This window comes from Sinocyclocheilus rhinocerous, unplaced genomic scaffold, assembly GCF_001515625.1.
Source record: "Sinocyclocheilus rhinocerous isolate Xijiao unplaced genomic scaffold, SAMN03320098_v1.1 scaffold241, whole genome shotgun sequence".
Taxonomy (NCBI): Eukaryota; Metazoa; Chordata; class Actinopteri; order Cypriniformes; family Cyprinidae; genus Sinocyclocheilus; species Sinocyclocheilus rhinocerous.
In genome coordinates, this window is record NW_015659312.1 from 2,085,457 (window position 1) to 2,097,172 (window position 11,716).

Genomic DNA, 11,716 nt, shown 5'->3' on the forward strand with positions numbered 1-11,716 from the left:
TCTAAAAAAAAAAAAAAAAAAAAAGTCAGCCTTGGTACACCAGATGCATATTTCTGGGTACCAAGTTTTTAGATTTCTATTTTAAATAAAGATTATCTACACAAAAAGGATGTGCATACATACGTTACATACCTGGTTGACCAAGGTTATCAACAGAACTGCTAAATCAATAAAACTAGGCCTATATGTAAATCTAAAATGCAAATAAGTCCCCGATTCCGAACCAGCAACATTTATCGAAAGGTGTCGCTTTAAACGTAGTCGCAGAGGGCGCACGTGACGTAGCACACGCTTCCAATCAAACGATGGCTTCCATGTTTTTAGGGGTGGAGAAAAGAGAGAGAAAAAATATGTGAAAAATGGCTACAGGGCAGTCTGAATCCGAACAGCCATTAGATAATAAAATCATTAACGGTACACTCGCTGGAAATAAACCTGAACTACAACCTGAATCTGCTACAGTAACCGATGGTGACGCGGAGGTTTGTGCACAAGGCAGCGACGTAAAGGGAACGACAGACCCTGGTGCTCCGTCTTCACCAGCAAGTGAAAATTCATCTCCACATGGCGTTGCTCTTTCACCACGCAACAAAGACCCATCAGGAATGTCATGTAATTTTAAATCTACGGAAGACGAGCAAAACACGGATGTGCTGCTTCAAAATAACGGTGATCTGGTTTCAGCCGAGCCCGGAATGGACTGCGATGTGATATCGGATCGTTTGCACAATGAAAACATCGGTAAGTACAACTTTGCATCAAGGCCAGGCAGTAAAGGGCACGCAGCGCTTTCTTGAACATCACATATATTCACACATATATTCAGACGTAGGAAGAGCATGCAGAAACTCTTGGAGCGGTTTTTTTCCCCCTTCCTGACAGCAATTAATTATTCTGTAATTGGCTTGTTCTAATCCAATCAGAAACACAACTGCTTGTTTAACCCTTTCATGCGTGAAGATGAAGACTCGTTTTGGAGGTTTTAATTATTAAGAACTGCATACAGCGTCGTAAAGGTACATTGAAAGACATGAGTAAATTATCAGTTTTAATTAAAAAAATTATGGAACTGTCTAGGGCTGGACGATATGGGCTAAATTTATATCACGATATATTTCTTAATTTCGGTCGATACGATATAATTCCGATATCGATATGAACACTATCTTAAATATAAATCTATTGTTTGTAACATTATAAATGCATCATCACTTTTGATCAATTTTAAGCATCCTTGCTAAATAAAAGTATTAATTTCTATCATTTCAAGCATCCTTGCTAAATTAAAAGTATTAATTTCTATAATTTCTTTCCCCAAAAAATAATAAAAATGATACTGAATGGAATAGTGTATAATGTTACAAAAGCTTTTTATTTCAGATAAATGCTGATCTTTGGATCTTTCTATTCATCAAAGAATCCTGAAAAAAAATGTACTCAACTGTTTTAAATATTGATAATCAGCAAATCAGCATGTTAGAATGATTTCTGAAGATCATGTGGCACTGAAGACTGGAGTAATGATGCTGAAAATTCAGCTTTGATCAAAGGAATAAATTACATTTTAAAATCTATTCAAATAGAAAGCAATTTTAAATAGTAAAAATATTTCAACATTTTGCTGCAGGAAACAAAAAAATTGAACAACAACAAAAACTGGAAATGTTGCTGGAGACGGGCTTATTATTGAAAATGCAAACTGATTGTCTTCCAACAGGAGGCACTTTTAGAGTGATAAAACTAGCGGTTTCCCCGGTAACGGCTGTAATCAAATCAACTCCGCTCACGAACGCTACTTTATCAGATAAAATGAAAATGCCATAGAAACTTTTCTGAAGACAGTCGGTTCCCTTCAGAGATACATTCATATGAAACACCTGCGCCACATTTTGATTTTGAAACCTGCAGTGCTCATGTTTATTCAACTAAATCAAACTCCACAAATAAATCAATGTATGGGAAACACTGGTAATATATATCGAAATATCGGAAATGTGTTTAAAAATCATATCACCGTTAATGAAAAAAATTATATCGCGATACATATTGATATTGAATTATTGTCCAGACCTAGAACTGTCTGTGGAACAAAAACAAACCTCTATAACAAACGTCAAGTTCATGTTTTTCAAAGTTTTTTATTTATTTATATTTATTATTATTTACTTATTTTTTGTTTGAAGCCATTAGTCCGCATTTTTCAACTTGTTTCAAATAAACGTGTTGAACAGTGGAATTCCTGGTGGAAAAACTACATTACCCATGATTCTGCAGAAAAATCTCTGCTAATCAGAGAATAGTGGCCAAAATACTGGATTTGAAGTCGGTTTCCCCTACAATTTCCAACAGCTTGCATTATATGCATATTTTTCAATAAACTCAAAATGTAATGTACATATATACATATGATCAAAAAGTTTTATATTTCTCCATCATTTTTAATTCGATTATGTAATTTGCAGTGCTTCATGAGATTGCAGTTCTTTATCTTATTAAAGCCGTTTACAAGGTCTTGTACCTTGTATGTTGTAGCTGGTCGGTTTGGTTCATTGCTTATAACTTCTAACAACCCTCTACATTGCGAGTAAATCACTCGCATGTGCGACGAAATCTTCACTCTGGCGACTAAATGATGTCTAATATTAGCCAATTGCTAATAAATTCTCAGATTTTACTCGCCAGTGTGTGAGTTGGAGGCTAAGTATAAGTTTAGCTCAGATATATTTTCACTCGCCGAACACTCTCTGACTGAGCACTTCAGAGTTTCACTCTCCGCGAAGCGATCTGTGCTGTTTTTCAGTTCATCTGAATGGATGTGCAACGCACCTGTATTTAACGTACCGTAAACTATAGTGTGAAGGCGCCGAGAGAGAATTGACGCGCTACCTATGCGCGCTACATGTAAACGATATTCTTTGTTGTATTTTGCTGTCAAAATAACGGAGTTCCTTTGGAATTCTTCCGCTTTCAAGAACTACCGCTTTCTCCGGTAGTGGGCGGAACTAATGCGCAAACAGCAATCTCATTGGCTGGCGCTCACCTATTATCGTCCCTGTTTTGATTTCAGCAAATCAGTTCGAGCGAACGCACACAACCTGATTAATATTCATGAATCCAGCAGCATGACTAATATGCATTCATACATGGTTATCAAGTTTTAATTCTAATTACAAAAGTTCTATCATTAAATAACATTGATTATCATATTATAATGCTTGACTGACTGATGTTAAGAGTGTACTTTCAGATGTGTGTGTATGTGTATGTGTATGTGTGTATGTGTATGTGTGTATGTGTATGTGTGTATGTGTATGTGTATGTGTGTGTGTATGTGTATGTGTATGTATATGTATATGTGTGTGTATGTGTGTGTGTGTGTGTGTATGTGTTTGTGTATATGTGTGTGTGTGTGTATGTGTGTGTGTGTGTGTGTGTATATGTGTGTATATATGTATATGTGTATGTATATATTTATCAGTCTGGAGAGTAAACAAAAAAATTTACTAGCCAATGGCGATTCAATTGCCAAGGTGTTCGTAGAGGGCTGTCTAAACAATTACCTTTTTTTAAATCCTTGTGGGAAAATGAATGTGAAAAATTCTTATGGAACCAGGGCCGCTGAAAAAGTGGACACGCACTTTTGCACTCTATAGAATTCAGGATGAATGGTAATAATGATGCATTGTGCTACCAGGTCACATGATTTAGTCAATAAGTGGTGGGACATAGAGAATGAAATGAACCGAGTAAGACCCATACGCTGGGTGAAGTGAACATGGGTGTGACTGTTTCGAAAACAGAAACTGGTGCTAGATGTCACATATCTATATCTCAGTAACTATAAGGTTTTGAGTCAAATGTTCAGTTACATATATGCTTGTTTTCTCTATCATTGCTTTTGTAGGTTTCAGGCATTTCGTTTTTAAATTTAAATGTATTTATATTTTAGAGTTTTTAAACTTAAAGAGTGATTTTTGTTAATTTTGTCCAAAGTAAAATTCATCTTATCTATAGCTGCTCTAAACCAGAGTGAAAACCGCTCATTTATACAGTATAGTAATTACAATATCTGTTGGTCAAAACAGTAGTTTGATATGTTTGTGTTTTTACCTTTTACATTTTTGCTTTTTTTTTTTTTTTTAATAATCATTGCACTGTTTAAAAATAGCTGAAAAGCCTTTAATAGACAGGTTTATTAAGTATGCTGTCACAAAAAGACAGCGTGTGTTTAGTTAACTAGTTTTTTTGGGCAATAATGGTGGTAGTATTTAATAGTTTTTTGTTGCCAACACGTCAAATTTTTCAACATTCTTTAGATGATCTTCAGTACACCTTTTGAAAGATTGATGTAATATAAACAATTTATTACAATTATAAATCTGAATGACTAAATAAACTATTGGGCTTGTACTTTGGAAATTACTTCATATCTAATATATATATATATATATATATTTGCTATCACTCTACAGGGCAAGAAACCGACAAAGAAGAAACAGAGGACAAAACTACAGAAAATGTCAGCAAAGAGTCAAAGCATGCCACCAAGGAAGAACACCCACCAAAACAAGATGAAGAGTCGACAAATATAAGTGAAGTATCAAAGTCTCATGACGAGGCAATGCAAAGCACAGAAGAGAAGATAGAGGAAACAGGAGATCCCAAAAGCATGGAAAAGGTTAAGGAAAACACAGAAGAGAAGGAAGGAGAAGATGAATCTAAGAGTGATGGGAAAGGTATAGTTGTCAAGCGAAGGAAAAGCCGACTGGAATGCAACGAATGTGGTAAAAAGTTCACTCGCAGGGAAACATACAACCTGCATCGACACTTTCACATGCACCAAGATGAGCAGGCTTCCCTTGTTTGTAAAGAATGTGGCATTACTTTTCAGCATCGAAGTGACCTCATCAAACACCGCAGTATTCATAAAGAAAACAGCCAACCAAGCCTGTCGCATTCAAAACGCTCTGAGAGGAAATACAAGGAACGGAGGAAATTTCAATGTGAGCATTGTGGTATGTGTTTCTCGACAATGATGCGATTAAGGCTTCATGTTTGTGAACAGAATGTGGAAAAGCCTTTTCGCTGCCCTCTGTGCCGCAAAGAGTTCCAGTACAGGGTGTCCATTAATGCCCACATGCAGAGTCACTCTTTAGACAGTCCTTATCGGTGCCTTGAGTGCAACAAAGGCTTTCAGAGTTTAGTGACGCTGCATATACACCAACGATCCCACGCTGCACTGAAGCCGTATGAGTGTCCAGATTGTAGTATGGTCTTCAGGCATCGCTATGTCATGGAGGACCATCGACGCAGGCACACGGAAGAAGGAGCCCACCTGTGCAAAATCTGTGGGAAGAACTTCAAATACAGCAGCCTTTTGCAGCAGCACCAGTATCTCCACACCGGCCAAAAGCCTTACCACTGTTCATACTGTGGAAAAACGTTCGCTTTGGCACAAAATATGCGAGCACATTATCGGCAACACAAAATGATCTCAGCTAGGTCTGAGGCACGTATTACAAACCATAACGTATCTCTTGTGGGGCAAGTAGGTAAAGAGAATGCGACTGTTGAGCAGCAGCGCAACTGTCCTCTGTGCCCTCAAATTTTTTATAAAGCATCTGATTTAAGAGCGCACATGTTAATCCATGAAGCAGAGTATGAAAGGATGAGTAATGGCAAAAGATTTGATAAGGTCTATGCATGCCAGTATTGTCCTCTTAAATTCCAGTCAGAATCCATCCTGCAATCCCATTCACAAACACATATGACTAACATTCTGGGTTTAAACACAACACATATCACAAATCAGGTTAAAGCGGTACTCGAAAAGCAGGATGATGTTGGTATGGATGAGGCAGATATTGACAGTATGTCAGGAGTAGGGGGATTAGAGAACCAGACAGAGAAGAAACCGTTCAAATGTCGAGATTGTGGAAAGTGCTTTCGCTACCGATCAGTGTTAGAGCTTCACATGCGCATACACAACAAGGGTTACCAGTGTCAAGTATGTAAAAAGTCCTTTAGATTTAGTAGCTATTTGCAGCAGCATTCAATTATCCACACTGGGAAGAAGCCATACAAGTGCCCGGACTGTGGTAAGGATTTTGCATTTCATCACAACATGAAAACACACCAGCGGCTGCATCAACAAAAGCCGTTTCGCTGCACGCAGTGCCGTAAGGGCTACAGCGATGAGAGTCAGCTTCAGCGGCACATGCTTTCCCATACAGGTGAGAAACCTTACAAGTGTCATCTGTGTGACAAGAGCTTTGCTTTGGCCTACTTGCTCCGAGACCATCTAAACACTCATACAGGGGAGAGACCTCACCGCTGCCAGGAGTGCCATAAGTCGTTCCCTTGGCTTAGTAGTCTGCTCGTGCATCAAAAGATTCATGTGCGTAAACGGCAAGGCCAGAGTCACGGTTATCCACTCTCCATACATTCTCAAAGAGGTAGAGTAAGTACCGGCAGGAGAGGTAGGCCAAGGTTAGATCGAGACAACGGAAGGACGGCACCTCTACCTGGTAGAATCATGTCAGAAACACTGTTGCCAAATGTGGTTCCACACCATTCCTGTAGCTTCGGTGCAAATAGACATGAACGCATGCAGCTTAGATCGCAGCACTTGCAGGCTAGAAATCATTCCCAGCAGGTTCATTTGCAGCAAGAATGGCAGTTACAAATGCCACCTTCATCAGAAGAGCTGCTGCACTCTCAAACGCCCATTAATTTATTGGAAGCCCAGCCAAGCAATGCAGTGCAGATGCAGTGGCCAGGAAGTCACCTTAAGACGATCTTGCCTAAATGTGACGGTCTCCCAGAGCTCATGCACCAGCAGCAACCTTCTCAAGTAAATGTACCGATGTCAGCACAACCTAATCATTACTCGGAGATAAACGTATCTGAAATGGAGCAAAAAGGCAAACATTCACAGCACCAAGTGGACAGGCCTTCACCTCTGGATGTAAAAAGGCAATCACCGAGATCCATTCAAGACTCGCAGCAATCGCAGTGGCCAGTACTCTGTGATTCAGTGCAAACAGCTAAACCAGGGCTGTTCAGTAATTCGTCAGAAGATGGCAATGTAACTGTTGACTTAGAAGCACCAACCAACAGTGAATCTGATAAACTCACTCATGATTTGCAAATGCCAAATTCCTCAGGTCTGCCTAAAACAGAAATGGGTCAGACTGGTGGTATAGTGCTACCCGCTGGTGCTTCTGGTCTACCGAATACCCTTCCATGGAGTATGAAAACATCTTTAGAAATGTCTACATCTGTGGGCTTACAAGAAATACCTGGAGATTCATTAGAGAAGCAGCAAAACAGACTAATCCAGCACTTGCCGCAGCACATGCAGGTTCCACAGCAGCTTCTTCAACAACAGCTTCATCAGACACAGCTCCAGCATCAGGCTCAAATACCTCCTACTTGGGTTAGTGCAACTCCTCCAAACCAGATGGGACCAGTGAACATGCCGTATGCACCAGCTCATTTTCCTCTTGGGGACAGACCTCCAATGTGGGGGTTTCAGGCTGCTCCAATTGTTTCCCAGACCTTTCTAAACGGACCAGTTCAACAAGGCCACATCCGGGCACAACAGCACATAGCTCTAATTTCTGGCCAACAGATTTCTCTAAATCAGCCTTCATCTTTTATCTCACCACCTTTTCCTCCACCTCCACCAGCTCTGAATATACCTGCTTCGCATCCAATGCATTCTGTTGGAAGACAACTTCCAGGTCCGTTACCACAAGGGATCTTCTTCACCTCACAGGGCACCATAAATGAGATGCCAATCATGCCACAAGTAACAAACTTACCTCAGTTAGCCCAACAAACTGAGCCACACAAAATGGGCAATAAAATGCCATTTGCCCCAGATCACCTGTTCCAGTGCATGATATGTGGTGGTTCTTTGCCTGGGGAACTAGAATTACAGATGCATTATATGCAACATGCACAGCGAGATGTGTGAGTTTGATTTTTAGAAAGGATACATACAAAACAACAATAGTTCGGTTTAGACTGTCTCTTTGCTGTTTTATTGTACATTGCTGTTAATCTGCTGGAGTGTGTCGAAGTTTTAAAATGTATTAATGTTTTTATTCAGTTATTAAATTTTCCAGCTGAACATATATCCTAGTTTCATGTGCTTTGTTATCCTCATACAATATACCACACAAACCAAAGTAACATAATTATTTTTAAATAAACTTTTTATAAAGAACTGCAGTGTTATTTAAATTTATAGTCAACCACTTTTTGCCTTTAGTTGCTAAAATTATTTAGAAATATTGTCTTATGGTCATCTACAAGTAATATTATGGTGTTCAAATGTGTTAGAAGACTAAAAGTTATTGAGCATTGCTATGCCATTAAACATGTTAATAATGTGCGCTTTGTTTTGATTGTAAATACTGGAGGTAAAACAATGCAAAATAAATTTATAATGAGTTTTGTGATATATGTTTTGGACTAGATTTAAAATCTCTAAAGTAATTGGCATGCCATGGCGTGTGTGCAATATAAAATTTTCTGAAAAGCTGCAATTAATTTTTTTCCACATTCTTTTTTTTTTTCCTAAAGTTTTTTTTTTTTTTTTTTTCACCTTTTAGGGTTCAAATAAAATGACAAATAAAAAAAATAATAATAATTTGAAGTTTCCAGAGGTCAAAAGTCACAAAAATAAACGTGTTTTTTTTTTGAGGATAGTGTTGGACTGCTTTTGTACACCGGTTTCATAGTTTAAAAATAATGTTGAAATTTCAAGTAACTGGAATTCCTGTTTTTTTCTTTTATTACCTCTGTCCAGTGGTTGCAGCTTGATTGAATAAAGTACGTGTCTGAGTAGTACCGCTGTGTATGTTGAGTGCCTACATGGCTAGAGTCAGTCATCTCAAAAGTGTTTTATTAACATTATACACGCATACGTTGGGACACCTATCATTATGAGGACTTTTCATAGGCGCAATGGCAGTGTCAATGCGCAAGTGTACCAAGGACAAAAGCTTTAAACTCAAAGGGTGGTCACACCAAATGTTGATTTGATTTAGTTAATTTAAGTTAATTGATAAATAAAATCTATTTATGACATTATTTTTTGAAAGCATCCTCACTTTACAGCATTTTTACACAAGTGCCTGAAACTTTTCACAGTACTGTAGCTGTCAATGTAGATTTCTTTAAGCATCTTTGAGATGTTGCCGCAGTTTTTCTGGATTTAATCTCAGTTTTTTCTGTTTCTTCATGTCATTCCAGACAGACTGGATGATGGTGAGATCAGATCTCTGTGTGGAGCACTGGCTGTTGTCAGACTCCTTGTGCATACACAAATCTCACTGGATTATAAAAATTAATGGCAAAAGCAAAAGAGGTGTGTGTGTGTGTGTGTGTGTGTGAACATTGCTAGTAATGTGAACTAGATTCTTTTGTATTTTGTTTTGGTATTGCAGAATGCACATGTATTACCAGAAATAGGCTACATCCTTCCAGACTGAGCCACATTCAATATCAGAACGTTTTTGTCTTATTGGTGACACTTGTATACAAAATACTAGAATCATCGTTTACGTCTAATTCCAATAATTCATATCATAATATATACCACACAGGAAAATTCACCCATGCAATTTCTATATAATAAATAATGAAAAAAAAAAAAAAACAGATGGGCAACGTTTTCCACTACTGACACAAATAAACATAATAACCAATAAACTGAAATGCACCGTGTAAAGTTAAAAAAAAAAGAGATTATTATTTCGTTAGAAACATGACCCGACACATTATAAACAATGTCCGGGCCGAAAAGCTCCTCCCATTTTCACATCGCTACCATATTTTGTATTATTCAATATCTTATTTCATATCTATACATTTATATCTTATTATCCACATCGTATTATATCCTATTATTTTATATTGTATATGATCCTACTACAGCTAAGGCTATAATATATGAATTTTAATTTGTTCAGGCCGGTTCAGGCAGACGTTGCATGCTAACCTTCCTGGAGCCACAAGAAACGTAACCTAATTAATATTCATGAGCAAAGCTTTCGCCATAGTAGGATTCGTAAGCTTGCCTGCCCCCAACAACAACAATACTGTCCTTTACCGCGAAAAGTGCGGTGCCTTTCCTATCGAGGAGAGCTTGAGCTGGCTAGAACCATTATGGCTGCTGGTTATTCTGCAAATGATGGTAGTTTGCAATCAAATAATGAATGTTTGTCCTCTGAATATGAGAAAGGTGCAGCCCAGGAGGTAAACATCGGTCCAATGAGCAATAGCAAAGCCACTAATGCTAAAAACACGGACGGAGAAATGGAATTAAGTCCCAGTGGCCCTATATTAAAAGCCCAGGACCACGCCGAAGTTGCCGAGGTTGTCGAAGCCAATGCTGCAGATCCACCCATGAAGATTGAAGTAGAACAAGTGGAGGAAGATGAATGTGTAGTTGTTTATATAGACGAGGTCGAGGAAGGAAATTTGGCTTATATGTCTAACGTTACCAATAAAGTAGACTCGTCTGAGAGAGATCAAATTGCCGAAGGTAAGCAACTTTTTTGTTGTTGTTGACAACACCGACCTTTCAGTTAGTTAGTTACTAGTTATCTTTTACCTTGAAATAAATAAAATCACCTAAAAATAAATTCACCTCTTTTTACACAGTCTAGGACTCTGTGCGATCATATACACATAACCCTTACATCATATATTATTATAATTTAATTGTGCAAATAATGACCTTATTTATTATGGATGATATTTTGCTGATATTTGATATTTTGCACCAGCGACTACGTGTCGTTTTAGGGAATGACAAGACGGCAGCTGTACTGCATGCCCATGAGGAAATTCTGTTTTAAACGTCCTTCTTACTGCCTGTCATTATTTCTTAGTATAGGATTGACTGATTTTGGCTGGCATTTCACAAAATTTATGTTTTTGTCTTAGACTAAATAAATTCTTTGTCATTTCAAACCAGGTGTGCAGTCGTTGTAGCAGGAGAGGTTAGTTTCTCGTTCATATAATCTGCTCCACCTTAAATTATGTTGCAGTATTGTTATGTTGCCAGTAGATGGTAGTGTTTAACCGTTACTCATATTTTAAATTGCGCATGTGCGAAATAGAATATATAAAGAATAAGTAGGTGAATGAAATATTATTTTAGAGCACCATTTTCCAGTGTTTCAATTTCTCTAAATAATATGTTTGGGAAACATATTTTAACATTTTATTAGTTTTATAATATTTCGTCTTGTTGATCCATGCGGTCGATATCATTTAAGGTGGAACAAATAATTCGAATAAGACTCCGAATTGTTCTGTCGTTACCTGGCAACAGATTTCTTCAACAGAGCTGCAAGTCAGCTCGTTTTCATTTACAGCTGTGCAGAATGTAACAATGAGATAATAATTTTTTGTTTTGTAGTTTTATAAATGTATTTTTGTTATTCTCATTAAGAAGTTACTAAGAAAAAAGTAGACTGTTTTTCTATTTCTTTACTTATAATTTGTGTAATTATTTCTGGTGGTTGCAATATACACTTTATATACCCGTTTTATACCCATTTTATAAAAAGCAATAATAGAGACTGTTAATTTTTTTTGTCTTATTTGTGTTCCTAATCCCCTGTTTACCAGAATAAATAAATTATTTCCACTTTAAGATTATTATATATATATATATATATATATATATATATAT

General features: G+C 37.5%; 2 protein-coding genes across 2 annotated transcripts in view; both read left to right on the plus strand.

Moving 5' to 3' along the window:
- Window positions 1–182: 182 nt before the first annotated feature.
- LOC107723510 (uncharacterized) lies at window positions 183–8,156 on the plus strand. The gene is made up of 2 exons (XM_016532173.1): window positions 183–741; window positions 4,473–8,156. Exons 1-2 carry the CDS (start codon window positions 360–362, stop codon window positions 7,979–7,981), a joined length of 3,891 nt encoding a protein of 1,296 aa, XP_016387659.1. The 5' UTR covers window positions 183–359; the 3' UTR covers window positions 7,982–8,156.
- A 1,934-nt stretch (window positions 8,157–10,090) lies between these two features.
- The window catches only part of LOC107723568 (zinc finger protein 91-like), a 6,542-nt gene continuing 4,916 nt past the window's right edge, over window positions 10,091–11,716 (plus strand). The window contains exon 1 of the mRNA XM_016532262.1: window positions 10,091–10,558. Coding sequence (XP_016387748.1) covers window positions 10,180–10,558 — 379 coding nt within the window. The 5' untranslated portion in view covers window positions 10,091–10,179. The remainder of the gene's footprint in view (window positions 10,559–11,716) is intronic.

Bases quoted from the DNA above. Each gene is read 5' to 3' on its own strand.
- LOC107723510 (XM_016532173.1), top strand. From the start codon at position 360: ATGGCTACAGGGCAGTCTGAATCCGAACAGCCATTAGATAATAAAATC. The intron at 742-4,472 runs GTAAGTACAACT...ATCACTCTACAG, and splicing joins TTTGCACAATGAAAACATCG to GGCAAGAAACCGACAAAGAA.